This window comes from Lathamus discolor, chromosome 9 (genome assembly GCF_037157495.1).
Source record: "Lathamus discolor isolate bLatDis1 chromosome 9, bLatDis1.hap1, whole genome shotgun sequence".
NCBI lineage: Eukaryota > Metazoa > Chordata > Aves > Psittaciformes > Psittacidae > Lathamus > Lathamus discolor.
In genome coordinates, this window is record NC_088892.1 from 3,894,044 (window position 1) to 3,918,391 (window position 24,348).

Sequence of the window (24,348 nt, forward strand, 5' to 3'; positions counted from 1 at the left end):
TTTCCTGCTGACCCCGTGCTGGGCGATGCGCGCCCAGGGGAGCGCGGCCGGCGCGCAGACAGTGGGGCTTTGTTCGGCTGCGGCTGTTGATGCAGTATCGCCTTACGTGTCGAACGCTCCAGCCCCACTCCCGGCGTCCAAGAGCAGCAAAGCCCAGCAGGCACCGGGATTATTATTGGAAGTCCGGGGAGGGCAAGGAGAGGTGTCAGGCTTTGGCAAGGCTGCGGCCGTGGGTTTGTGGGAGGGACCTCACTGTGGGGAGGGGAAGGGGCAGAGCTGGGGCGGCAGTGGGACCCACGCACCCCTCTGTGCCTGAGCAGAGCTGCCTTCTCCCCCTGGGATGAAGCTCAGCCCTTCCTATGCATCTCCTCTTCCCTCGCAGCTTTGCAGCTCAGCCCTCTTCATGATCCAGCCACTTGCTCCTCAAGGTTCCTCTCCAGGCTGGCCTGTTAAGAGCATAATTAATGGCCAACACCTTATTACATTAAGCAGCAGGATGCCAAAGTTCATCACACATCTTTGTTACGAGCTACTTTTTCATTTAGAGTCTGTCCAAAGTGATTGCCGTCCTTGCTTCGTCCTGGGGCCCAGCACAGTACCAGCACAGCACTGGCATGCGGAGCAAGCTGGGCATTGGGTCGAGGTCACGCATGAAGTGAAACAGGGATGCCCACAGGTAATGGCTGAAAACCCCCGGCTGGGGTGCCGCTGGCATGTGCCAAGATGTCTTCTTATGAGAGCATGCCGAGCACCTTCCTCCACTGCCCTGACCTGTGCCGTGTCCTCCACTCCCCATCACTGCTCAGCGCCGTGGCTGCTGCCAGGCATCATCTGGCATTTGTCCACCGTGTTCCTGATGGCTCCAAGGCAGTGGGGAAAGATTTCCCAAGGGGAAGCTCCAGTGTTGGTGGGTGATGCGGTACTGGCCTGCAACACGCGCAGGCAGCTCTGAGGATCAGCGGCTGGGGATGCTGCAGTACGGACTTGGGTACCACTGCCCATGAGTGTCAGGTTCTGTGGTGGGAGAGCACAGCCCCTGGCTCCCACTCCTGGGCCAGCTCCAATGCCCGCAGCTGCTCTTGCAAGAGCATCGTCCCATGGCAGCCAGGGAAACAGCACCTTCGTTGCTCCTGGGGAGGGACCCTCATCCGGTGAAACCACAGGGGTCCCGAGGGGAAGGAGGCCACAGGAGCCCACGGCCCCCAGCTCCACAGGGCCAAGCCCCCGGGCAGGGCAGCAGGAAGGGCAGTGCTGGGCACAAGCCACCTGCCAGCAGCCTGGGCAGCCCTGCCATGGGGCTGGGGCCGCAGGAAGCCTCCTGGCCCTTTGCTCTCGTTAATGCAAAGCAAAATAAACCCCGCAGGTGGCTGCCTTTGTGCCCCTGGCTCCGGCCAACAACGCTGCCATTCTACCCCCGGTCATCTCCGCAGGTTTCCCCTGTGTCCCTCCCCAGGGCCACCCACACCATCACGGCTTTGCCTTGGTGTAAGGAGGAAGATGCTGTGGAAAGGAGGCAGAGGCATGTCCTGCACCCCCTAAGCCTCCCATCTCCTGCCCACACCTCAGGGCTGGACCCACCGAGCCCCTACAGCAGGATTTGGGGTTTTCCCACCCCACACCAGACACCACTGGGGCATCTCCCCAGGTGAGCTCCCCCCGTCCCCCGACCTGTGTGGAAGAGAGCAAAGCTTCCTCAGCCTTTCTGAATCGCCGGCTCCTCTTTCTTTCTGGCTCGGCTACCTCACAAAGACCCCAGAGCCACAGCAAGAGCCAATTTCCAGCAGGAGCCTGGCGCTGGGCTCGGTCGGGAGGATTACACCAAGCTGCAGGAATTAGGGGGGAAGCCTGGCTGGAACTGAAGCCTCACTCGGCCCTTCCCAGCCAGACCAGGGCTCGCAGCTCCAAGGCTGGAAGCAGTCACTGCGACAGGGACAGGGGCTGCAGGAGACATTCCAGGCATCACCCCAAAGCACAGCAATTTGTCCTGGCTCTGTCCAAATGGAATCCTTGTGTGCTGGGTGCTGGCCTTAGGGACACAGGAGGCGGCAGGAGAAGCTCACCTCCCTCTCTCCATGGGGTGGGATGGAGCGATGGTTGCACGGCCTGTGCCACCCCCCAGGACATGCCCATCCATGGTGCCCTGATTCCCCTATAGGGATGAGTGACTGCCACAGGGCAAAGCCACAGAGCAACCGGATAAATGCGGTCCAGGCTGGTGGAGAGGCAGGATCCCCGGCTCCCAGGGTGGCCGCAGCGCTGACATTTCACATTTACCTCTCATCCTCCATCAAGACAAGAAGAAGGAAAAGCTCTGTGTTTCCTTCAGACCCTGTTCCAGCAGCCGGGGGACCCTCTCCAAGGGTTGTGTTTCAGTGACATTAAAACCTTGCACGTAATTAATTTACGTTTGCTGTGGAGCAATACTTGCATCCATGACTATTTAACAAATGAAAAACTACTGGATCTGTCCTGGAGCTCCCTGCATTGCCAGGCCTCACCCCGCTGGAAGAAAGCTCTCTCCTTCTCTCCTCCCTTCCCTGCTTTCCAGACCCCCCCTAAAGGTCCTTTCCCTGTCCCATCTCTTCAGCCCCCCCGACCCAGCTCTTTCATCATGGTTGCCCCGCCAGGCTGCTGGCAAACAGGGGGGTCAGGCACAAGACCCCTGTGTTGCTGCGTGTGTCCTGGCTGGCTCTCCCCTCCTCATGCACAGGCTTCCCGCTGGGATACATCCAGGAAAGAGCCATTTCGGGATGCTGGAAGCCCTGCCAGGATAAGAAGGCTGCAACCATCACCCTGGCTTCAGGCCTGCCTGTGGAGAACAAACCTTGGCAGCACGTGACGTCTTTCTCAGAGCACTTGAGATCAGCTGGCTTCAGCTACAGAAAACTGCGGTCCTTTGTGTGGAGCCTGGGCTGGGCTGCTTCTCGTCCCACGTTTGCTCTGCCTTGGGGCACAGATGGCTTCACTGTCACTAAGGACGGTGCTGCCCGCTGGTCGCGGCGCAGGAACGCAGAGCGAGCACTGGATTCCAACCCAGCGCAAGCTACGCTCTCCTCTTCCTCCTCCTCTCCTCCTCCTCCTCCTCTCCTATGCAGAGCCGGGGCAGGGACCCCTGTCCCGTGCTCCCCGGCACGCTGCCCGTGCGATGGGCTGGTGACAAACGGCCCTCCGGTGCATTGCCGTTATTGCTCTCATTACGGAGCCCGTGGGACTCGTTGCATACCACGACAGCCTAATGGATCTTCCAGGCTCCGCTCCCGGAGCGTGGAAACCAGGTGCAGCAAGTTGGTGGATGCCGCAGAAACCCCGGCTGTGGGAAAAGCCCATCGCCTCGACCAGGGGAACCTGTTAGTTATTTTGGATATACTGCAGGGAAAACAAGGATAAACTTCCCAATCCTCATTGCAGCAGCTGGCCCGGCCGAGGTTTATTAAAAAGGATTGCTGTTATATAGCCTTTTACAGGCTGGGGGTTTTCAGATGCTCCCCTTGGAGTGGAAATGCTGGAGGAGGAGGAGGAGGAGCGGGTTGAGAAGAGTGGCTGTGTCCTTGGAAGGGTTGTGGTGAGTAGGGGCAATGGGGTGTGATATCGGAAAGGGAACTCAGAGCATCCATGAGGGTTGAGGCTTCATTGCCCTGCTTACCCTCAGCCCAGCCAAGGCCAGGATGAGCAAGGGGCTGGAGGCACTGGTGCTCTGGCTCTGTCCCTGCTGCCTCCTGGGGCTGGCTGATCCCTGCTCAGGGCTTTGTGGGAAGAGAGAAGCTCCAGTGCAGGCGACACTTGGCAGTGCTGGAAATAGGAAGGCAAAGAGCAGTGGGGAGGGTGGGAGCAGTTGCAAGAGCACGCTGCACAGCACCAGTGCTACCTGCACAGCACCAGTGCATGGAGCCACTGCTGCAGGCTCAGCCCCCCCAGTGTTGCTGCCTTCCCAACTTGCACCTCCCTGCATGCCGGGACAAACCGGGCGATCCTCGGGAGGCGCCTGCATAAACGGAGAGATCAAAATACACCAAAAACATCTGAAAAGCATCAAGCCTCTCTCTGCGGTCTGCTTTCCATTCGGGGAGGTTGCTGCCAGGTTACATGGACCCACTGGTATGCGAGTCTGTGGCTACAAGGCCAGAGGTGGCCTGGGAAGCCTTCTCTCTGATCCCCCCTTCGGTAACAGCCTGACCCTCCCTGCAGCACAGGGATGCTGTGGGTGTGCAGTGAGAGGCAATGCTGCAGGGAGCATTCACCCTGCATCCTATAGCACCTCTGGCAGCTGTGGCCGGTGCCCAGGCACTGCAGACAGTGCCTGCCTGTGTGCTCCCCATGCCAGGGCTCAGCCCAAGGGCCCCAGCAGCCCCACTGGGGCAGCCCGATGCCCCATCACCAGCTGAGCCTTGTCTCAGACAGGAGCTGGAAGCGCTGTGGATCTGTTACACCCTGATCACTCCCCCCAGGGCAGTTTGAGCTTCCCATCACTGAACCAGGTTACACCGGTACTTTCTATATGGAGTCCCCGTTCCATGGAGTGGAGCACACTTGGGGTGCCACCCTGGCCATGCCACCCGGTGGGCTGGCTCCTGCACCGGGGCCAAAGTGCACTCCAGCATCCATCCTCCTGCAGCCACAGCTCGGGGCACAGCCCTTGCAAACACCCCCTCAGCTGCTTCGGACCTGAGTGGGATCCAGCCAAGGGTGAGTTAATAAACCTGACAGAAAGCGCCTTTACATTAGATAATTAAAATAACGTATCCAGGCCTGACGGACATCCAAAAACATCAGAGCTTTGCAGCTTTAATGAAGTTTCCAGATCTGGAGGCTCCCAGGCAAGATCCTGCCAATCCCACTCCCTACCGGCCCTTGGGAGCAGAGCCACCACACGCTTGCATGTCCTTGGCTCCCGTGTCCCCATGGGCACTAACACTCACAGGCTGGTGTCTCCCCACTGCAGGCAAGGGCGAAGATGCTCCCAAGCAAAGCCCTTCCCAGCCCAGATGCTTTTGGTGCATCATGGCACGAGCTGGAGGGGAGCGCAGTGGTTCCCCCATGCAGTGAGGATGCAGCAGCTCCGTTCTACCTATGCCCATGGCGCACCCCCTCTGCAGCAGCCTCAGGACCTACATGGGTAGGTGCACTGGGGCACATCCCATGGGTCAGACAGGGTTTGCCCCACCAGATCCTGTTGTGGGTGTTCCTGATCCCGTGCCAGGTCCCCGTCTGGGTAAACCTGGAGCAGCCCCGGAGATGGGCAGAACCTGCTGTGCTCCCGCTCCCCGGCCATGCGCTGGATTACAGGAACCTGTTAAAGTGCTTTTCTCCTTCTCTGGCAGGTCCGAGCAAGTTTGGCGCTTACAGTTTTACCCTTTGGGCATCAGGGACCAGCGAAGCTGTTTAAAATTAAAAGTGTTATTTAATTCGCATTGGGATCAAAGCATGCAGAGAAGGATGATTTTCAAACCAGCAAACCACATATAAGCACGTCTGTCACACCCAAAGGCCCACTCCCCCCACCCTGACCCCGATCCAAATCAGCCCCTGCTTGCTCCTACAGACATCCTGGCATGGTCCCTGTGGCTCAGGCTGTGCCCCAAGCACCTTGGAACCAGCCCGCTGGTTTTGATCTCCTCGGCCCACCTTGTCTCTCACCCCTTACGTGTCAGCCAAGAAGTTCATTCTCCACCCCCTCTTGGTGCCTTGGCCTCTTTTTAACTCCAAGACCCCATAAACCTGACTCATCCCTGCATGTGATAACCATGCATCCCGGCACCCACAGCCGCTGATGGGACAACCTGGATTGGTGGATGGTTGGAACTAGGTGATCGTTTAGGTCCTGTCCAACCCAAACCATTCTCTGATTCTATGATGCAGCCTTCATACATCGCAGGCCGAGCTTTGACTCTGCCACCCTCTCCTAGAGAGCTGCTGGACGGGCTAGAGGGAAGCTGGCCTTGCTCCCCTCCTCTGGATGGTTTTCCCTTTGCCCTTCCTGGAGGATGCTCGTTCCTGCCAGCGTTCTTCAGGTTGCCAAGAGCCTTCCTCTGACTCTGGAGACCAGTGAGGCCGTGGTGCACCAGCCTCCACACCACCACACCGGTCCCCTCGGATCCACAGGGATGCGGCACCCAGAAGCTTCAGCCTCTGCCTGGGACCTGACACACTCCTGCATCACCTTGAGCACAGCCTCACCAGGAAGCGACCCCTTCCCCATCTTGCTGCTCTACCCCCAGTCCGCATCATTCCTCCCATGTCCTGCATCCCGCATCCCAGGTTCAAACCAGCAACGAGGACGTCACTGCCCTTCCCCTGCACCTTTCTTCTCCAGCCACCCCTGACTCCCAGGGCTGGCTCCATGCCACCCGCTATCCTGCGCTGCAAAGTGCTGTCCGAAGTCCAGCACAATCAGAAATACAGGCTGCAGGCTGAGCAAGGCGGTTGAGGAAACTCACCAAGTGTTTCTCATGCACATCCCGTTTCTCATTCCTAACGTACGGTGCTGCCCGGTACTTCATTCCAATGCGAGGTGCCATATGAAAGCTGGTTATAAAGAGCAAAAGCAATGGCTGTGGTGGGGCCCATTTTGGAGCGAGCGAACGCACCATCTGCTAAGGATTTGTTACCATCCCATTTCCTAAAATGACTTTTTAATAATTTATCCCATGAAGGTACATAATCATCAGTGACTAGATGGGATGAACATCCCTGTCCTGAGCCACTGTGAACGGCTCCCACACGGCTCTGATGGCTCCTGGTGCAGGAACAGCCCCTTGAGCTCCTGTAGGGGACGGGAGCAGTGGGCACATCGAGCCTGGAGCCATGCTGGTGGCATCAGGGGAGCCTCCAGCTTCAGGGTCAGAGCCACAGAATCATACAGGTTGGAAAAGACCTTTCAGATCATCAAGTCCAACTGTATCCATTGAGTATCCAACCATACTCCTCCATATGAACCCTAAGTCCTTCAAGTCAGAGGGGCCTTGTGAGATGCTGCAAGTATCAGACAAAAACCTGTACATTTTTAATGCTGACCAAAACAAACCTGACACCAGCAGGAAAAGCCACTGATGAAGTGGATGAGCTAACTTGCCCCGGATCTCTTCAGACCAGGCTGGGATTTCGAAAGACAACCTGGGGCAGCAAAAAAGCACACGGGAGACAGCCGGGTTTCCATAGGAAAAAAACCCTTTTATTTAACAATATATCAGGTTCCATCACGGCTCCATGGAGTTCAGATGCCACAGAGCTGGTTACCGATGCCGATGATATGCTACTGGGCGGGAGAGCTGGAGAGAAGGTGAAAGGAATCAAAAAGAGGAACATGACACTAAGAAAGAAAACTCTGCAGTGCCGGGAGCGCGGCCGCTGGGACCCATCAGGAGCCAAGGACAACCAACCAGCGCGGGATTGCCGAGCCCTGCTCTGTGACATGGCCCCTGCAAGCGGCCTGGAGACTGGCCCTCCCCCAGGCAGGTCATGGCACAGAGGGTCCTCATCTCCTCTGGGCCCTGGCCACACAGCCAAAGCCCCGGCATCCCCCTGCGCGGCCAAGCCATGTGGTACCCAAACCGCTCCTGCTGCTCGCCAGTGGCATTCCCAGCCCGGGGCCAAAGCCCCAGTCCCGCGTGCCCTGCACCAGCAGTGGGCCCGGCCCCACCTGAGCTCCAAGTTCAAATCCACCTCTCCGCTAACGGCAGCAGAGGATGGACAGGGAAAATGTGTCAGCCTGGATGCTCCAGTGGTGCCGGCACCATGGCAAAGGCAGCAGCCCCACGACTGGATGATGGCGCGATGTGGGGCTGCCTGGGAACACTGGGACTTTGCCCCCATTGGGATGCAGGACCACGGTGAGGGCGCGGATGCGACGGCATGGGATGTAGATGTGGTCACAGCTCTGAAATGTGGGAGTGCGTAGTGCGGCTGTGCTGGTGCGCGGTGCAGCCCGGAGGGAGGACAAGAGGACAGGAGGTACCAACCCTGCTCCAAATCGCCTCACTCTCCTATAATGCAGATTCACAGGCATTCCAATGAGGAAGTGGGACTACAGGAGCTCCCTGCTGCCTTCTGGCTGCCCCTGGGGAAGTGCCAGCATGCCGGGGCCACCAGAAATGGCTTTCATGGGCATGGACACTGCCCCGAGCGCAAGGACCCTTGGCACTGTTCCGTACAAAACATGGGCTCTGCTGAAGAGGAACAAGCCACCCCAGCCCAGGCACCAAGCAGAGATCGGGCTGTGGTGGGCTTGCAGCTGGCAGCTGGAAAATAGGGATAGCTGGGGAAAAGGATCTGCAACAAGAGCAGCCGCACGGGTCTGGAACAGCGGATCAGGATCTCAGGATGCTGCACTGAGCTCCACATCCTGAGGTTCGGGCTTTTTTGGTTTAAGACAAAAAATGAGATAAATTTGGTGCTCCTTTAGCTCACCTGGTGTTGCCAAGTCTCCTGCCTGGGGCTGCAGCTCTGCCTGGACCCAGGACAGCCAGAAATAAGCTGGGGATGAGCCAGGTCTGACCCTGCCATGGGCGCTGGGGCTGTCCCAGAAACCAGGGCAGGAGCAGCCACGCTCTCTGCTATATCCCGGGGGGACCAAGCACCCGCACACCAGCACAGCCCGCGGGCAGCTCGGCGCTGAGCGCAGTATGACAATGTTTTACACCCGTTCTCGTGGTTAAAATTACTTTTTCTTGTTTCTTTTTTTCTTTTTTTTTTTTTTTTTAGTTCTCCTTTGTTTTTTTTTCTAAGAAAAAGCAACCAGAAAATAATTCAGAGTTTATACAAAACATCTTTACATTATTTCTTCCAAAAAAGACTAGTATTTACACAACCAAAACAAGACAAAAAAAAAAAAAAAAGAAAAAGAAAAAGAAACCAACCAAACTTCAATGCTTTCAATGAAAAGAACCGAAGGGACACACTCCATTTCAGGACCCAGCAGACCGAGGTGCTCAGCAAAAACCAAGAGTTCAGATTTCACCCTTTCTTCACATATTTACAAGGTTTCTCAGCTGCCCCCAGCAACAGGAATGGCGGTGATGGGGCTGCTGAGCTGCAGCCCGGCTGGGGACAGCCACTGAGCCGGGTAAGAGCCACCGTCACTTGGCTCTTTTGGCACAACTGTGGCCAGACTCATTCCCTTCTCCTCCGAAACGAACCAAAACTAAATCATCCCCCAAATACCTCCTCCACACCAGCCACTGCTCCCTCCTGATCCACCGCCGCCACTGCCCACATCAGGAACCACAGGTCACCACGCAGCGGATGCGAAAGGGCACCAGTGAGGGAAAGGGGGATTTTCTTTAAGACACAATTTGCTGTGATTTCTGAGGGCAGACCCCACTCCAGCAGGGAATGGGGGGTCCCAGCTGTGGTGGCTCCAGCCCTTCAGCAGCAGCTGAGGGCAGGCAGTGCTGGCATGGATGCAGTGGGGGAGAGGGTCTAAAAGGTGCTACATGGAGGGACCAGGGAGAAGGGCCAGGCAGGGGGGAGCACCCACTATGGCTCTTCTCTCCCGAGGGCAGTAGCCATTTCAGGGCCCTAGAAGCCATCCTCGCCTCTGGATGCTGAGTGCAGGAGGAGAGCAGGGGCAGTGTGCTCTGCTCCAGCCCAGCCTCCTGCCTTTAACAGAACGACGACCAACACCACAACACTGCGGGATGCTCCAGTCCCACTCAGGACCGCAGCCAAACCCCCAGCGCAGCATCGAGCCACTGGGTTTCCCATCCGCTGCTCTGCCCCTCCTGCCACCCCTGCCCGCTCCTCGTCAAGGCACTTTTGCAGAGCAGCTCTCTCGCTCTATGGGCACTTCCTAATGCGGGCTTTGGGGCCCTGGGGACAGGCAAGGACAAACCAGGCCCCCAGCCACCGCAAGCCCGCTGCCCCAGGAGCGGCACCGCCTGCCCCACGCTCACTCCCTGAGCAAAAGCAGCTACTTCTGAAAGGAAAGGAAAGCAAGGAAGGAGAAGGGGGTGGACGCCAGCCCGCAAGCTGGACAGGCTGTGGACAGGGGGGCGGCTGTGCACCACATGCCCCGCGTTGCTCGCCAGCATCAGCCATAGAGCTGGCAGGTCCTCCTGGGAAGATGAAGCTGGGAATGATTCCACCAGAAGAGCCCAAGGCTCAACCCTTCCAGCTCTGGACAAGAGAGGGGCAAGGCAAGGGCAGAGCGAGCAAGGGCTGGTGCTGCTCCTGTGTGGGAAGCATGGCAGGCAGGGGCTGGCTCTGCGGGACCCTGTCCCCAAAGGCAGGTCCCACAGAGGGGCACCGGGTTCCCCTGGTAACCCAGGCTGGGACAGGAGCCATCAGCTCAGCTCCCAGCAAGCTAAGTCTGGGGCTACAGCCACCCGTGTTACGCCTCCATGGGGCTTCCAGCGCCAAGCACCAGCCTCCTCCTGGCACACCCAGCCTCCCCAGCACCAGCTGTGGGTCAGGAATGTTTGTTTTCCAGTTTTCCTTTCCAAGAACAGCCACCCACAGCATCACCAGTTGGGGGACAGGACCAGGGGCTGCAGCTACCCCCTGGTCTCCAGCTGCCCCCCACTCTGCTTCCAGCAGGCTCAGCCCCAGCCCGATGGAAACCCTCATCAAAGGCTTTTCTCTGCAGTCGGACACCCTCAGGGCGTTGGGAAGAGCTGCCAGGCCAAGGCTGCTGCTCCGCACGGAACAGGAGGAGCACCCGGACTCTCGCGCACTGAATGCTTGAGACATGGTATAGATATTTTTTTTTCTTTCTTTCTTTTTATAAAGAGACTAAAACAAGAGTCAACAGCTATGAACACAAAAGTTTAAAAGGGCAGCGCTGGGAGCAGTGGGGTCTGCCCCGCGGCCGGTGGGATGGTGTGCTGGAAGGAGGCGACGGCATGTGCCCGAAGGCGGCGGGCCGGAATCCTGCCCGGAATTCACAAAAATAAAAATGTTACAAAAAAATTAAAATAATTATAATAATAATAATAGTAGTAGTAGTAAATCGGGTTTGCCAGCTTCCTCCCTGCACAGTTGTCTGCATCTTGGCACCTAGGCAAAGCATCCTCCTCCTCCCCACACACAGCTGCTCGCTCCTCCTCGGACAGAGGCTCCTCGCCGCGGCCCCGGCGTCGGTCCAGGCTCCGGGACCCGAGAGGCGGCTGATGCGGCGCCAGGCGCACGGGCACTTCACACAAGGACGTAGAGGGGTGACGCAGGGAAATCCCAAAGCGAAAAAGGGGAGGTGGAGTCTCTGTGTTTGCCCGCGGTGTCCAAGCGAGCACGGAAAGGCACAGCACCCACCCCTGGCCGGCCGCAGTCCTGGAGAAGAAGAGGAGGATGCTGAAGGCTCACCCTCGAGTCTCGGGATTACAAAAGCTGAGAACTACAAAACTAAATACAAAGGGGAGAATTCAGCGCGCGAGTGTGCGAGCGAGCCATCCGCTCTCCAGCGCCGGACCCCGGCGCTCCCCGCGCCGTGCCGTGGGGTTCATTTCGCTTCCTCCCTCCTGGCGCCAGACCGCCCGTGGGGAGACCCTGGAGGCAGCTGCCCCCTGCGCTCGGCGCTCCCGTGCTCCTGCATCGGCGGCTTGCCGAGGCTGCTCCTCACACCTTGTAGTAAATGTTGGCTGGGCTCTGGGGGGGCATCTCCTGGACAATGTAGACGGGGTGCCCGTAGTCCCCGCTCACCTTCTCGTAGTGCGGGCAGTAGTTGTTCTCTGTAGTCCGTAAGGGGATGATGATGTCGCTGGGCTCGGAGCCCGCATTCCCGCTGCATTTTGGGCTGGCCAAGGTGCTGAGGGACAAGGCTGTAGCTCGCTGCTGCGTGTGCTTCCGGTGCCGCTTGCGGATCTTGATCAGGAGGACGACAAGGAAGATGATGATGAGGATGAAGATGACGCAGCCAGCGCCGATCGCCGCAAAGACAGCCACCTTGGAGCTCAAGAAGCCATCGCTGGGACCTTGGGTCTCCTGGCCGTCCTGGTTGACAGATCCTGCGAGGCAAGAGGAGAGGGTTGTCAGACCCTGGCAGGCAGCCTGCACCCCATCTCTGCAAGGGCGTCTGTGCTCTGTCCACACACCGACTGCATTGGTGGGCTGAGTGGACGAGCAGTACACGAGAATCCCTCTCCACCCCTCAAACTCAGCACAACAGCTTCCCCCCCATGCTGCCTGGGGAGGGGAGCAGCCCCCTCACCTCCAAGGGGAGAGCAGCATCTTCTCCCCTTCCCACCCCAGTTTGACCCACCCATCCCTTTCATCTCAGCCTGCAGGTGCTGGGCAGGGCAGGCAGGAGCCCTGGCACCAGCAGACAAGGGACCACGTGCCCTCTCCAGCACCCCAGAGTGCTGCTTCCCCTTTCCGTCTCCCAGCCTATGGAGCAGAGTGCTGCTCAGGTCTGGGTGACCACCAGTCCAGACTCTGGGAGCCTTCACTCTGCAACAGACCTTGATGCTCTGGTGAAAGTAGGCTCTGATAACTGGAGCCCCATGATATCCAGTTACTGACCCCCTGCCTCCTCCTGACCCCTGGGCCAGGGCAGCCCCAAGCTCCCCGAGGGGAGAGTGTTTGGCTGGCCATACCGGGTGAGAAGAAAAGAGCAACTCTTCCCTACTTCATCTGATTTCACTTTTCTCTCAGCAGGGTCAGGAACTCAGGAAACCACCTTCAAAAGGCTTTCACACTGGCTCAGCTCAAAAACCCAAGGACCTCACCTCCTCCAAGCCCTCTCAGAGGTACTGTGAGGAACAGATGGGCAGCAAGGAGGAGGAGGAGAGTGCTGAAACAGCACTTCCCTGAGAATCAGCTGCCAGGACATACCAGAGCTGGGAAAACAAACCCAAGCTGCTCCGTACCGCAGCCTGGCTGCCCATGCTGTGCCAGAGTGGTCCCTGGCCAGAAGGTTCAGGGCTGAGGCAAGGAGATGCTGTGAACCACAGGGATGGCAGAGATGGGCACAATGCTTATGGTAAGCCCATTAGGTCCTTGCTCTGGAGCACCTGGCATTCCTGGGATCCACGCTACAAGCCTGGCTCAGAGCTGCTCTGCCAGCAGCAGCTACCTCCAGCCCTGTGGGTGGGCAGAGCCTCCATCCCTCCCCTGTGTGTCCCTGTCAAAGCTCACCTGGCTTGCCGGGCTCCTCCACCGCGGGGACCTTGCTGCGCGGGCTCTGTGTGACGATCTTCACGGTGTTGTCGGACTCCTTGCTCGGCCGACTTGTCGTCAGTTGCTCTGGGATCACTGCGTTCGGATCTGGGGAAAAAAGAGAGGAAGGGACAGATGAGATTCAACCTGGATGGCAGCAGCTCGCTCCTCATTCCCCAACTGCCCCAACAATCCCAGCCAGCCACCCCCAGAGGGTGAAGGGAGATAACAGGAGCAATGCGAGATGCTGAGAGCAGCAGAACAAGGCTGATCTGCTTCAGGGCACATGGGAAGAAGCTTCCCCACCCTAATCCCCCCCCGACTTTTGTTTTCTGAGCTCCCATGCGTGGGTTGGGGCAAGTTTCTTGCACGGGCAGCAGGAGGAACAGGAAGGGAAGGCAGCCTGCCAAGGCTGCAGCATTGCTTCTTCTGTTTATTATAAGTATTGGCCCCACAGTGAAAACACAATAATGAAAAGCAGCCATCAGGAGCTGTGCATCTGAATCAGGGGCTGACACAAGCCCGGGGCATCCCAGGGCTGGGAGGCACCCGGCAGCTGGAGATGGAAGGTGTTGGGGAGCTTCCTCCAGGAGAAGAGCACTCAGCACAGTCCCTCCATCGGTGGTACCCTTGGTGTCCCACTGCCGCCATCAGCCTGCACTGTCCCCACACTGTGGTGGCCAGCACTGCGGTGGCCAGCACTGCTGAGAGCTGCCAGGACCAGCGCAAGCGCTGATGCATGCCCAACTGGAACCCCCCTCGGGTCCCCAGCAGGTCACATGGACACTGCCTGTGTCACCCCTCCACTGATGCGCTTGCATGGTTCATGGGTCCCATGCTGAGCTAGCTCCCCACCACGACACCACACATGAGGCAACACAGAACAACTGCTCCCTTTTAATCCCAACACACCAAGCATGTGCAAGGGGTGGCAAAAGAAAAAAAAAAAGAGGGGAAAAAAGAGCAAAAATGAAATTCCGCTGGATTAACCAGGGAAGTCTCCCAGGGGCCAGGTGGCCCGGCCGCAGCTTCCCCAGAATCCAGACCCCTACACACAGTTCAGGGGCCAACACTTTGCTGGGCAAAGGCATTTTGGTGACAGGAGACCTGAGGGTGCAGAGGGACTCACCCTGCCCCACTTTCATGACAATCTTCATGGACCGTGTTTGACAGACCCCTCCTTCCCGGTTCTCCAGGCCATCCAGCGTCCCATTGGAAGTGGCTGCAAGAAAAGAGAGGAAGAATTAGGCAGAGCTTCTGGAAGCTGGAAGGACACTGCTGGGCAGGTCCCCTCTGTCCCCTAGCAGAGGCTCGGCATGTTGAGGTTCATTCCTGACCCCTCATTGTGGCCACTTCTTCATGCCTCAATCTGGCACCCACAGTGTTTAAAACACCGAGTTCTTGTTTTCTACACCTTCTGAAGATGTTTGCAGTGATGAGGATGTGATCCCTCCAGCTTCCCTTCGCTGCCACATCCACACAAGCAAACCATTATCCATGCCTGCACCCTCCTCCCCCTTTAATTCCTGGATAATTTCCTTTGCTCCTCGGTGTATAATAGGAACACATGCATATGCACAGTTTAAATTATACATATATAATTACACACTGTGCCTCAGTAAAGAATGTAAACTCAGAGCCCCAATGGGGTTGAGTGGCTCTAATTGCAGGGCAGAAGTCAGTTAAATTCACATTAACTTTCTACTTTAGCCGGCACAGATTTCTTTAAGCCTTTCAGTCCTGCGGGAGCTCAGGGAGCCACACGTCTCCCGCTGCCACCACGCAGGGAGGGACCTCCACACATCCACGTGCCTGCCAGCCCTCTACCATGGCAGGGACAGCTCAGGGCAGGGGGAACACGGGACAAAATTAACCCAAAGCAGAGCATGACAGCATTAAGCACCTCCGTGACAGACCCACTCACACACACTCAAAGTGGCTTCTAACCCCCAAAGAGCCCTCAAGTGCCCAGGGGTTGCTGTGCCCAGTGGATGGGTGATGCACTGGGTGTAGGGCACACATCCAGCTCTCCCTGAGACCAGGGATGGTCCTCAAGACAGCACCTCTGTCCATTACAGCAAACACAAATCATCCCAGTGCTCCACCAAATCCAGGCATGGGGATTTATTCAGCTAGGGAAGCAACAAACCCTGGGAGAGAGATGGTGACGGCATACAGCATGACTGGAGCTAAGGAAAGGCAGCACAATGGAGAATCACGAAGCTACGGGGATAGTTTTACAGAGACAAGGCAGTGAAGCAAAGCAGGATTTGGCCAGCACAGCACAGCTCAGTGCCAAAACTCAGCCTTGGGGTTTCAGGTTGCCTGCACAGCCCAATTCCTGCCTCCACCCCACAAAAGCTTGGGTCTGGGGAGGGCAGGTGACTGATGGTCGGTGGGGCTGAAACCATCAGACCCCGCTGGGTGTTGGTGAGGAGGCGGCGGGCAGAGGCTGAGTTATGCAGCAAGGTCTTTCTTCTGCACTTGCTTTCCCACAGCAAGACCCTTGGATGCCTTGATGAGGGCTCAGTGCTGGGCTAGGCCGGAAAGCGAGCCTGGATTATGCCGGGATGCAGCTCAAAGTCCATCAGCTCCGTCCAAACGCCTCTGTGCAATCGAGGCTCTCGTGAGAAACACCAGCAAATGTTTTACTAATCAGAAAGTCATTGGGCCGTTTGCTGAGTTATCACCTCTCCAGCGCCGGGGTTTTGCCTGCCAGCAGCTCCCTGGATGGAGCCGTACATCCACGCATCTGGGATTCACTGCCGGGCGGTTTGACAGGAGCACCGTCAGCACAAATCCCGACGCAAAAGCCTGGGAATGTAGAGAAACGCCCCCCTGCAGCTCTTCTTAACCTGAATAGGCTCAAACTCCCCATATAAACGTCTTAGGGAGCTAACCCCAGCAGAAGGCATAGCAGCCCAGTTCTCCCAGGCCAGAGATGCTGGTTTGGGATTGAAATAAGCCAGTATGTCCCAGCTCATGGCCCTGAAGCAGTTCCATTAACAACTTCCCAGCCCCATGGCATGGATTGCTCCATCTTGAATAGACTTCACCCCTTCACACTGCAACACAGCGGGGCAGGGAAACCAGAGCAGTCTGTAAAACCAGCCTCTGTGAGACCTCATAAGTTCTTATTTATAATGTAATAACCTAATTATATCAAAATGAACTACAGAGTAAATATGGATCCAGCGTGGAGAACTACGAGATCCTGCAAAGGTAGAGCAGGCAGCAGTAACGGAAGACAGCATTTCCTCCAAAATAACGTTAAACGGAGATGTTGTATTCGGATACAACAAGAACATTAAAGATCCAAACAGGATGGAGGAACGGCAGCTGGAGTCACAGGGACAGGCCAGGGGACACAGATGAGCAACCTTCCTCCTGTGCCGCATGCGGGATGTTGTTCAAGAAGCCTCCTCTTGTTCTGATCAAAAGAATGATGACAGGAGAAAGCAGCTTTGAAAGGGAACCACATGAAAAAAAGCATGAAGCAGCTGCTTGAAGAACACCAAAAGGGGCAGGTAAAACAGCAAAACACTTGCAAAACCCATGGTGATAGTCTCCCACGCAGCCGCTTGAAACAAGGACACACACTACCATACTCTGTACAGATCCGAAACAGGCCAAAGCAAAACAAGATGCTCCACACAGCAGGTTGGGCTTCCAAAAGTCATAATCCCATCCAAATGGCCAAAAGAGTGCAGCTTCTGGCAGGTTTTATACAAACACTCGGGACAGACTGATGTGTTGATGAGCCAGGGGTCCAGAGGCGAGGAGCAGGGGGCTGCAGCCAGGAGTCCCTGCTGACCCGTGGGCACTGCAAGGCTCAGATGTGGAGAGCTGATCCTCCCACTCCATTTCTTGCTTTCACAGCATTAGATCTACCAGCAGAAGGCCACAGGATCAGGCCTGCACCACTCCAGCAGAGACGTGTGATCCAGGAGGCACGTGATGAGTAGCGAGACGAAGCCCAAAGCATCTGTGAGAGTCACTGCTGTGCTCACGAGGGCAGAGCCACCACCGATCCTCAATGGCTGATGAAATTCAGCACCAATAAATGCATAGTAACATAAGGGAGGAAAAGGTAAATCCACAGGCACACAGCAGCTGCAGGGAGAGGCGAGAAGCAGCCCTGAGCCCGGGGGGAGGTGGCTGCAGGGCGGCAGCACAAGGCAGAGCTATGAAGTGATGAACGAAGACAGGCAGGGAGCTGGGGACACCCAGGGGGCTAGGAAATGGGAGGTCTCAAACAACAGCCGTGATCTCCACATGCAACGTTCACAATGTGCAGCTCCATCACATCAACAAGGCTTGATCCAGGCAGCCCCAGAAACATGGGATGTACGGGAGCATTTTCCTGCCCCCCCCCCCATTCTGGACTTACAGTTTGACTGTAGGACCAAGAGAAAAAAAAGCATCCTCTGGACAAATGACTTCTACTCAGGCTCAAAAGAAAAGGCAGCTCCCAGTCCTGAGAGCTATTAGATGCCTTTGCCTTAATGAAGCATTAAGCCTCAGGCTGCTGAGTGATGAGGATTTAACATTGATACCATTAACCATGTAATTGCTTGTCAATTTAGAAGAGATGCTCGGCCTGCATGGAAGTACAGGCAGGACATCCACTTGCTGGCACAACTCAACCCAGTCCTCAGGCACAAGACCAGCAAAACTCCACACCCCAGCCCGGTGACATAGCCCAGCCAGACGGGATGATGCCTCTGTGGGGAAGAGAGCCCCAACAACCCCATGTTTCCTTCCCCAGCAGCAAGCAGAGCCACGTGCTGTCCGCGGCGCATCGCGCTCTGCCTCCCTACCGCTAGCACTCAGACTGTCACCGCAGCTTTTCTTCCTTCCCTAAAATATTTCAAATGAGAACTTTGGTTTTGGCAGATGGAAGGCTCTGGAAGTAATACCTGGCAGCAGATGAAGGCAAGGGTCTCTTAAATGGTCAGCTTTGGACAGAGCAAGATGTTTGGTTTCTCTTCTGGATTCCCTCTAGCAGGACTCCGCTACGATTTGGGCCCCAAAGCACAATTAATGTGCTGAGACTGTAGCGAATCCAAGTCTCTTTCCTTTTATTACTCTTAATTACTCTTCCATCTGTGCACCACAGCCCTGCTCCAGACCCAGCCAGGCGCTGCATGGACGCAGCCCCAGTGCCTGCCTGCGATCTCCCCTTCACCCCCAGACCTGTCCCAGAGTCACATTTCCACCACACAGCTCTAGGCAGGGGCAGCAGCACCCCACTGGCACCCACTGCCACTGCCTGTGAGGGCTTTGGGGTGCCACCACAGCCTGACCCCGATCCCGCTGGAGCAGACAGGGCAGTGGGAAGGCACAGACTGACCCTGCTGAGGTGCAGGGCAGCCTCAGGTAAGCCACAGCGCAGCCACGATACCCAGCACCAGGCTGGAAGCTCGCCCTGCACATGAAAAAACTCTAAAGGTGGCCCCGAAGATGTGCCTTGCATCTCTAGCATGCTCGGACACCGCCAGCAGATCCCTGCATGAACCCATGAACAGACCCTATTTAAAATAAAACCCTAGCTCATACCACCTTTCCCCTCCTCAAAGGCTTTCAAGTTGTTTAATGCACCCTCAGTACCAAGGTGTGGGTGATGCACTGGTAGGGGTGTTGCATTAGCAGCGGTGCTGCACCAGGGCCCAGCTCCATCACAGGCACCAGGCTCCCTCATCCCCCCGTCCCAGCCAGGGCTGGCACCACAGGGACCCACAGAGCCACTGCCAGGTCACCGAGCAGAGGCACCCGCCTGCTCCACTGCACACAAATGCCCTGCAGCTTGGTCACAGCCCCTTCTCCTCCTCCTCCTCCTCCTCCTCCTCCTCTCTGCCTGAGCGTGGAGGCAGCAGGGGCACGCAGCCGCCACTCACAGCATCACCGTTATTATTAATATTACTATGATTTCCTCGCTGGGCCCCGCTGCAGGGAGGCGAGCCCGCGTCCCCCCGCCGCACACATCATCCCAAGCCCTTCCCATTAGCTCCGGCACATTCGCTGGGTCGGCTGCCAGAGCAAGGGCAGGGGCTGTGCAGGGGGAGCAGAGCCCCGGGCTGTCACGTTGCCAGCGGGGCCGGCAGCAGCCTTCCAGCCCAGAGGCAGCTGCACCGGGAAGGGGCCCCGAAGCCCCAGAAATGTGTGTGCAAGCCAGGCAGCCCCGTCCCGTCCCTGCACGGCTGCAGGAGGTGCAAGGCTTGGGTTTCACACACCCTCCTGGCAGCTCCAGAGCTGCTCCACCTCCCAGTCTGTTATAGAAGGAGAAGGACTGAGCAGCCCGATTCCCCCCTGTGCACCAACCCCGGATGCTCTGGGGTGCCCCCTCCCCAGTGTCCCACAGTGCCCATGGGGACTTCTCTGTCCCCCACACCTACGTAGAGCCCATCACTGCAAACCAGCCTGCACAGCCCTGGGGTCCTTCTCGCCACCATCCCCAGTGGGCACCAGGAGATGACCCCACAGGCAGGGATCTCCAGCCTGCCCAGCTGGCAGCTGCCAGCATCACCTACTCCTCACTACTCATAAAAACCCCATTTTGGCAGGACAACAGGCTGCTCCAGGCTGCTCCACCCACAGCAATGGCCGTTGCAAAGGAGTGAGAAACACACAGAGACGCTCGGTGCCCTAAGACCCAAACCTGAGTTTCACAAGCAACACCCTTCCTGTTCGACATCTGCATCCTCCTCCTCACTCCTCGGGGTTTACGGTCTCAGGGTCCCACAAACACACACAGCTTGAAAAACAGGGGCGATTTCTAGGAGAGAGCCTGTCCCAGGCTGCCGGAGCTGGGGTTTCGAAGCACTGAATGGTGAAAGCTCCTCATGAACCAGCAATCTGTTTCAGGTTTCCTCTGCCTGCAGCACAGCCCCACGAAACCGAGGGGCTGACTACCGCAGGTTGCTGGAGAACCAGCAGTGGGACCCACACCAGCATGCACTGGGCAATGGCATGAAGCCTCCCAAAGCCACCGCTCCACATGCAGAGCCAGGTATGGGCACAGTTTGCCTCCGCAACAGCCTCCAGCCTGCGGTTTGGTTTTGCTGACAGCCTCAACCTCCAGAACAGGGAGCTATGAGCAGAGCTGGGCTGCAGAGCTCACCCAGCCCCACAGCAAAGCAACACACTCCCAGCCCCGCTCCCATAGGCACAACCGTACCAGTCCATCTGACAGCGTGCACCCATAACCAGCAGGGCACAGAGCTAGTGGGGCACACGGCAAACCCACTTTCCAGCCAACACAACAGTCCCATTTATGACTGCGGTGTTTGCCAGGGATTTCAGCTCTCCAAAGTGCCACATCCTCCTGGGAAGCCCTGGAGCACCCACGCGCAGTTGGAGGGGTGTGGGATGCTAACATCCACCAGCATCATGCGCCCAGCTCTGGTGATACTGCCTGTCTAAATAGATTTTATATGCAAACCCACATGACTCTCCCTGCACTGCGGAGGGAAATGCCAGCCTCCATGCCACAACCTCGGACTGAGTCCTTCCATCAAGGGAAGCAAGTATGGCCAAGCACTGGTGGGTCTCCAAGCAAGGCATGAGGAAACAACCTAACGGTGCTGATCCAGGCTGAATTTGTTACAGCCATTATTTAGAGTTGTTGCCAAACCCTACGAATTCGTGCCACCAAAGGGAGAGCCTGGTGTGCTGCTCCCTCCACCCAAGGCACAGCGGCTTCACGTCTGTCCTCCCCGAGCACACAGTAAGCAGGGGACAGTCGGCGTGACTGCAGAGGACAGACCACTCACTGCGTGCCCTGGGTAACCCAGATACCCCAGACACGCTTCCTGCTCCAGCAAACACACCACAAAGTGAAAAGCACCAGGTTCTAACACACTTCTGGAAACAGGAATGAAAGTCTGGTCAGGATAGAGTTCACCTCCGCCTGCCAGGGTCAGCAGCCCACAAAGTTAAATAGAAATGTTAAATCAGTCCCATCCCTTACGAAGAGCAGCATTCCCAAAGTGCAGGACCAGCAGCACCAGGCAGGTTAAGGGGCTACAAAGGGAGGACATAACACACCGACACTTCATCCTCTTCATGTGCTACAGCAACGCTGCCAACCCTAAGGGCTGGTTTGGGACTGTCTCAGGTACTTTCCAGGAGCAAAGGGAGAAGTACTGCACAGAAGACAACACTAACACAAGTAATGCTTAAGTGAAAACTTAATTTCCCATTGAAACAGCTTTCTGATAGAAAGATTATAACCAACCCTAATTAGCATCATAATTAAGAGTCAGGGCTACATTGCAGGTAGTTTCATCAAAGCTAGAAAGCACTTCTTGGTTGCAAGACCACTGCTTGCTTACTTGCTTCCAAGGCGTTTTGTACCAATACTGCCAAGACATGCACGTGGACAAGCCATGCAAGCTCCCAGCATCCCCATCCCTTGCCAGGGAGCAGGCACAGCCAGATACTGGGACACTAAATAAAGCCTCTTGTCTTCAGGACTATCCATCCCCTTCCAAAAGCAGAGAGCGTCAGTAGAAGAGAAAGTTTATTTGCACAATCTCTGCGGTAGCCCCAAGCAACTGGTTACAGGTCAGGAAAAAAGTGCCATGTAATTCTCCACCTGATGCTCTGCCAGAGTCATTTGCGGGCCCCGTTGGGAGCAGGAGAGGAGGAAAATACTCATTGCATTTTAACAGGGTGTAAATCTCTTCAGTTAGGTAGCAAAACGTCTGACTGACTGAGAAATCTGTTGTGAAGGGGATAGAGACGGATGCACGGGGGACAGTGCCACCCCCTCACTGCCCGGATGGAATAATCCCAGAGGAAAATCCAAGTTGTAAGAGACAGGAGAAGCTGATTCATGTGCAAATCTTCTGGAAGTTCAAGCTGCCCCGGAGAGCATGGGGAGCCAAGGAGGTGCAGGGCAGCAGGGAGGGACAGGAGCTCGGGGTGTGCTGTGGGATGGCCGGGAAGAAACCCCACTGCAATTGAAGGTAAACTTTGCATAGACATCAGGAATCTGGTTGCAGTGGAGAAGTTCACACTGGTGCAGAGTTGCAAACAACCCCATGGCTGGGACAGGAGTTAGCCCAGGCACTGCTTCCGTAGTGGATGCAGCCGCTGCTTGGTGCACCCACCGGCACTGCACCCAGCTCGGAGCAGGACAGCCTTCAGTTCACAGCACCTCATCCCACGGCAGCTGGAGCAGGAGCTCACAACACCTCCCCACAGCAGTGCCCACAGCTCCCCAGGGAGCAGCACAGCAGCACCCGCACTGCCCCAGCAAGAGGCCACCGGCTGCAGAGCCAACACATTGCCCTTGGGTCCCAGGAGGACCTCAAGGAAGTGGATCCAGCCCTCTTCTCCAGGACACTAGCAAACAGACCTGTCTCCAGCAATCACGTCATAGGATCTGGACATTTCCAATGTAAGCTAAATAAGCCCGACTGTTCAGACAAGGACTCATCCCCTCGTGCAGTAAAGGATGAGGAAGGGCCCCCTCTCTGCCCAAGTTAGGGCTGACCCCACTGCAGAGGGTTGAGCAGCCACTTCCAGGCTCTGCTGCTCCCCACCAGCCTCCACAGCCAGCTCGCAATTAGCTCTGTTAACACTAACTCCAAGCTGCCAGGCAGGATCAAAGAGCACAGTCATTACACAGCAGCAGCAGAAAAACCATCACTCCTAGGGCAAAGACACGTCAAATGGCAAATAAAACCCATTCTCCCCAGAAAGGCAAGTTTTTAAAGGTGCCACACACAGCCAGGGCAGCCCTCCCCAGCACAGCCAGCCTGGTCAAGACACACAGATCATTAGAAAATAGAGATGGAAAAAGGCTGCACATCACAATTCATCAATGCCAAACCCGCTTGCACCCTGCATGTCTCACAGTCCAAATGTCTCACAGCCCAAGTGCGGCTGCCTTCTGCAGCCCCCAGAGCGCTCTTGATCCGACAGCCAGCACCCACCGTTGTGCACCCCAGGCTATCAGCAGCCCAGTTTGCAGATGAAGCTACAACGCATCAGGTCAGAGCTGCGGTGGTGCCTGCATGCCTCTTCCCAGAGCTTTGGCATCAAGAGAATTCCATAGGTACAGGAGCAGTGGAGTGCAATGGGGATGTCAGGGAAAAAGCCTGCGGAAAGGATCTATACGAAGAATGAGTTATTAGAAAATACATGCCAAGGAAGTAGTTGCTTGAACTTATCTACTGCACAGCCCTTCCAGGAGCTCCTGTATGCTGGGATGTTTTTCAAGTCTTTGTCAAGCTGAAGGGTTCTTCTGCCTTTCAGGCCTCTTCCTGGAAGTTTAGTCCAAAAGGAGCCAAGTTTTAATCTCTTCCAGTGTTATGGAGGTGAGCATCACTGAAGAGCAGGGTCCACCACAGTCCTTGCGCCTGCAGCTGCAAGAGATTCTCTGAGGTCCCCGTGCCCCCCTGCTACAGACATGCTGGAGGGAGCAGAGGCTGGAAGGGGAAGAAGAAGATGATGGCAGAGGCATGGCCAAGGCATGCAGCACACCGGAGGGACTGCTTTAGTGTTTGCCCTCCTCTGCAGCTGCAAAGGGAGCACCTTTCTGGGGAGACAGGCAAAGTCAAACTGTCCCAGCAGCATGGGAGGGTACAGCAGGATCAGGCAGGCATGGTGCCAGTTGGATGTCACCTCCTTGCTGCCTTTGTCCAGGTTGCATGGCACCTCTTCATGGCACCTCAGTTTTCAGAAGCACTGTGGAATTAAACACGTTTTACTTTCTCCTAATGGGTCTTAGTGTTAAAGAGATGCTCTTGGAAGCCCTGTCTACTGGGGAAGAGCATCTTCAGTTGCAGGCAGCCCAAAGGCCCAGGCAGACACAACCTGATGCCTAGCACCCTGCGGTGGGGATAGCCCTTGGCCTTGCAAGAGCTGCAGGCAGGGGTCAGGCTACCCAGCAGCCGGAGAGTTAAGCGGGCACTGGGACCCCGGCCAGGGTCTTTGTTGCAGGCAGGGCCCCCCTCTCCCCAGCCCAGGAGCAGATCAAAGCACTGGGTATTTACCTCCTGGCTGGGTGCAGGACACCGGCCCTTTCTGCTAGAGCTTTTCATCCCTATTAGGGCCGTGAAAGGCTGAGCTATGAGATCAGCTGCCAGGGGCTGTCCGGGGACAGCGCTGAGCTGCAAAGGTCAGGAGGGAGGAGGAGAAGAGAAAAGAGGCAGAGGCTTAAGGGACAGGGCTCAACAAAATCGCATTTACTGTGGTCACGGTCTTCAGACAAGCCTCCAAGACAAGGAACCGCGTGTTGTCTAAGGGCCATTATTT

The 24,348-nt window shown here is 56.6% G+C and overlaps 1 protein-coding gene across 2 annotated transcripts in view; it reads right to left on the reverse strand.

Moving 5' to 3' along the window:
- Positions 1 to 7,146: 7,146 nt before the first annotated feature.
- The window catches only part of EFNB1 (ephrin B1), a 53,381-nt gene continuing 36,179 nt past the window's right edge, over positions 7,147 to 24,348 (reverse strand). The window contains exons 3-6 of one of the 2 annotated variants that reach the window (XM_065689435.1): positions 14,213 to 14,305; positions 13,063 to 13,191; positions 11,629 to 11,933; positions 7,147 to 11,259 (exon numbers count right to left, since the gene is read on the reverse strand). In XM_065689435.1, coding sequence (XP_065545507.1) covers positions 11,128 to 11,259; positions 11,629 to 11,933; positions 13,063 to 13,191; positions 14,213 to 14,305 — 659 coding nt within the window. In that variant the 3' untranslated portion in view covers positions 7,147 to 11,127. Of the gene's footprint in view, positions 11,934 to 13,062; positions 13,192 to 14,212; positions 14,306 to 24,348 lie in introns of both variants that reach the window. The other variant, XM_065689433.1, reaches the window with a different exon arrangement.